A 3,024-nucleotide genomic window follows, 5' to 3' on the forward strand; every position below is an offset into this window, starting at 1 on the left:
TTTTTTTTTTTTTTTTTTTTTTTCCCCCCCCCCCCCCCCCCCCCCCTCTTTTTTATTTTTTTTTATTTTTTTATTTTTTTATTTTTTTTATTCCAGGAAGGTTCGATTTCACTGAAGATTTGGACTTTGAAGTAGAAAGCTTTTTCCATACGGGATTTGGTGGAAACTATTACTATACTTGGTTTGTAAACGAAGATCCACAACAAAGACGTTCATCACGTTACTCTAACAATTATAGGCATTCGAAATGGCGATTTACAGATGAAGAGGATTATGATGATGAATCAACGGAATCTGACATGTATGAATCAGATTTGAAATCAGAGCGACTGGCCCTTGGGTTGAATCCCTCAGGTCCTTTAAATCTGGAAGATGTTAAAAATGCGTAAGTTTGCATTAAGTTTCATTATCTTGTTCAATTAAATGCATGCTATGAAAATCATGCAATCATTTTACATCTATATAATATGCAGTTGCTATTTTTTTTTTTTATTTTTTTAAAAAAAATATGTGATTCCTTAATGATGTCTCATTTCAGATATCGATCATGTGCATTAAAATGGCATCCAGATCGCCACCATGGTCCATCCAAGGTATTTTCTGGGTTCTATGATCTTCTATCTGTTTTTCCTTTTCACGTCAACACCTTTTCCTGTGAAAGTATAAATAAAAACAAAACTTCACCTTGTCTAAGTACCATATCCGAGTCTCGTCTAATTCTTGTCATGTAAAACTGCATACAACTTACATTTCAGATGGTCTAAATGTTGTGTTACCATGTGATGAGCGATCCATTTTCCCAATTCATTACTAGGGAACCGACCATGAGTCACCATGAACTGCTCGACATGTCTAACCTTTCCTTTGAATTACACACGAGATTTGTATTTGCAAATTCCATATCAATTGAATTCAGCGCTTCCATCTCTTGATGTCATCTATTATTTTATTCTAATTTCACACTTACTCCTTGCAAACCAAGCATATGCTATAGCCTAGATCTCTTAAGATAATAACATATCTATTACCAACTAAGCTACATTAATCACAAGGTTACAAGTCGACTCCCGGCGGGAGCGGCCTATTAACCTTCCTAGTTTGAGCTGGTCAGCTATGGGCAACCTCAGTTGATTTACCTCCTTGTGGCCCTTTGCCGGCTAGGGTCACAAAGTGGTGTTTAACCCTCAGGTAATGGCTGCAAGTTTCCCTCGTCACCCTCAGATACCAACTTCACTTCCCGAATTTTCCACTCTTGTTTTAGTTATGACTTATCTTACAGAATTGCAACTGGATGCTTACTTTTCCTTCTCTTTACAAACAATTGGCTATACCTAAAGTTAAATATGTTAGGTCGTTGCAGAAGAGAAATTCAAGGTCTGCAGTGCTGCTTACCAATTGTTGTGTGATAAAATGGCTCTTAACTAATCATTTGCTGGACTCGGGAGCACATGAATATTGGCGCTTGAGCGCGTGGCACTTCGAGGCCCTTCATGATGCGGCTGCTATAGTTTTCTCTATAGCAGGAATATTGGCGCTTGAAGAGAAATTGAAGGCCTGAGGTTCTGATATAACATCATCATAGGGGAACATTTCTATAGCATTTTCACTTTCAACTTCATATTCAGTACAGAGACAACAAATTGAACCATTTTCTTATTTTGCTCTCTTTTAGTATCAATTTCATCTTCATCTTCACCCTTCATGATTGGAGATGTTTTGATGATAATTTTGCTTCTACCCATATACTGTACAGTTCTTCTCAGTTGATTAATACATTTAGAAGGGTACCTCTGCTCTTCATTGTTATCCTTCAAGCTTTTGACCTTAAACTCACTTTATTCTTTGAAGTTTTTAGCTGTATAGTTCTTCATTGTTACCCTGTAGTTTTACATTTTAACATCAGTATACTTTTTGAGCTAGTGAACATTAAAAACAACCCATGCTTCATTTGGATTCTTGCCCAAAAACTATAACAGCCCACATTTAGTTTATCGGAAAAGAATACCTAACTTTACTTAGTGTACACTAGGGAATAGGGATTACACGATAAATAAACCACACTAGAAAGACCTCATGTGATGGGGACAAAAATTGTTTTAGGGCGACTAGTACATACTTTCTTTTGTCTTGTAACAAACAGGTTAATAAATATGCAATGGTCATTCTTTTGTTTTAACATTGTTTTATTTGGGGGCTTAGGAGAGGGATAGGTTGTTATGAAATACTTAAAAAATTGCATGATAACAATAGTAGTAACATATAACAATTCTCCTGTTGACAGTAGTGAGAATGTTCATTTATCAGAAATCCAAATAACATGAAAGTAGACAAATCTTCTTAATAGCAATACTAACAAAAAATAAAAATAAAAATTTGCCATGATCCTGTTTGTGTCTCCACTGGCCAAATCTTGTGAAAAACTCGAAAGAATGAACATAAAAGAAAACAATAAGTAAAATAACAAATGAGAAGGAAGCAGCATAGCAACCGAGGAGAAGCTGTTTTCATAGCACAGCTTGTATAAATCTCTGCAGAGGTCTCTTTCCCAGCATGCAGCTTTTAGAAGCATTTTCTATGAACAATCGAAGGCCCTGACTCATCATACTCCGCCTTTGCTATCCACATCTGCAATCAACCACAAAAAAAAAAAAAGGTTTCTCAAGCCGTCAAGCGTAGTTGGGTATCATGTTGACAATTTTGCAGGCTTAAAATTGTAAAATGCTCTGTGATGAACAATATAAATTTCAGATATCTAAATCTGCAGTGGCGTACCTGTTGGAATGTGCTCAGGGAGGCCAAAATAGATCCTCCAATCCATACACTGTACTTCCTCTCAGGCGGGGCAACAACCTTTATCTTCATGCTACTTGGAGCCAAAGCTGTGATCTCCTTGCTCATCCTGTCAGCAATGCCCCCGAACATAGTGGTACCACCACTGAGGACAATGTTTCCATAAAGATCCTTCCTAATATCCACGTCACACTTCATGATGGAATTGTATGTAGTTTCATGAATGCCAGCAGC

The 3,024-nt window shown here is 36.9% G+C and overlaps 1 protein-coding gene across 1 annotated transcript in view; it reads left to right on the forward strand.

Moving 5' to 3' along the window:
• LOC116006775 overlaps positions 1–1,829 on the forward strand; it is a 4,750-nt gene extending 2,921 nt beyond the window's left edge. The window contains exons 5-7 of the mRNA XM_031247264.1: positions 97–385; positions 539–593; positions 1,351–1,829. Of these exons, the coding sequence (XP_031103124.1) occupies positions 97–385; positions 539–593; positions 1,351–1,425 (419 nt within the window). The 3' untranslated portion in view covers positions 1,426–1,829. The remainder of the gene's footprint in view (positions 1–96; positions 386–538; positions 594–1,350) is intronic.
• The last annotated feature ends 1,195 nt before the right edge of the window (positions 1,830–3,024 follow it).

Source organism: Ipomoea triloba, chromosome 15 (assembly GCF_003576645.1).
Source record: "Ipomoea triloba cultivar NCNSP0323 chromosome 15, ASM357664v1".
NCBI classification, from domain to species: domain Eukaryota; kingdom Viridiplantae; phylum Streptophyta; class Magnoliopsida; order Solanales; family Convolvulaceae; genus Ipomoea; species Ipomoea triloba.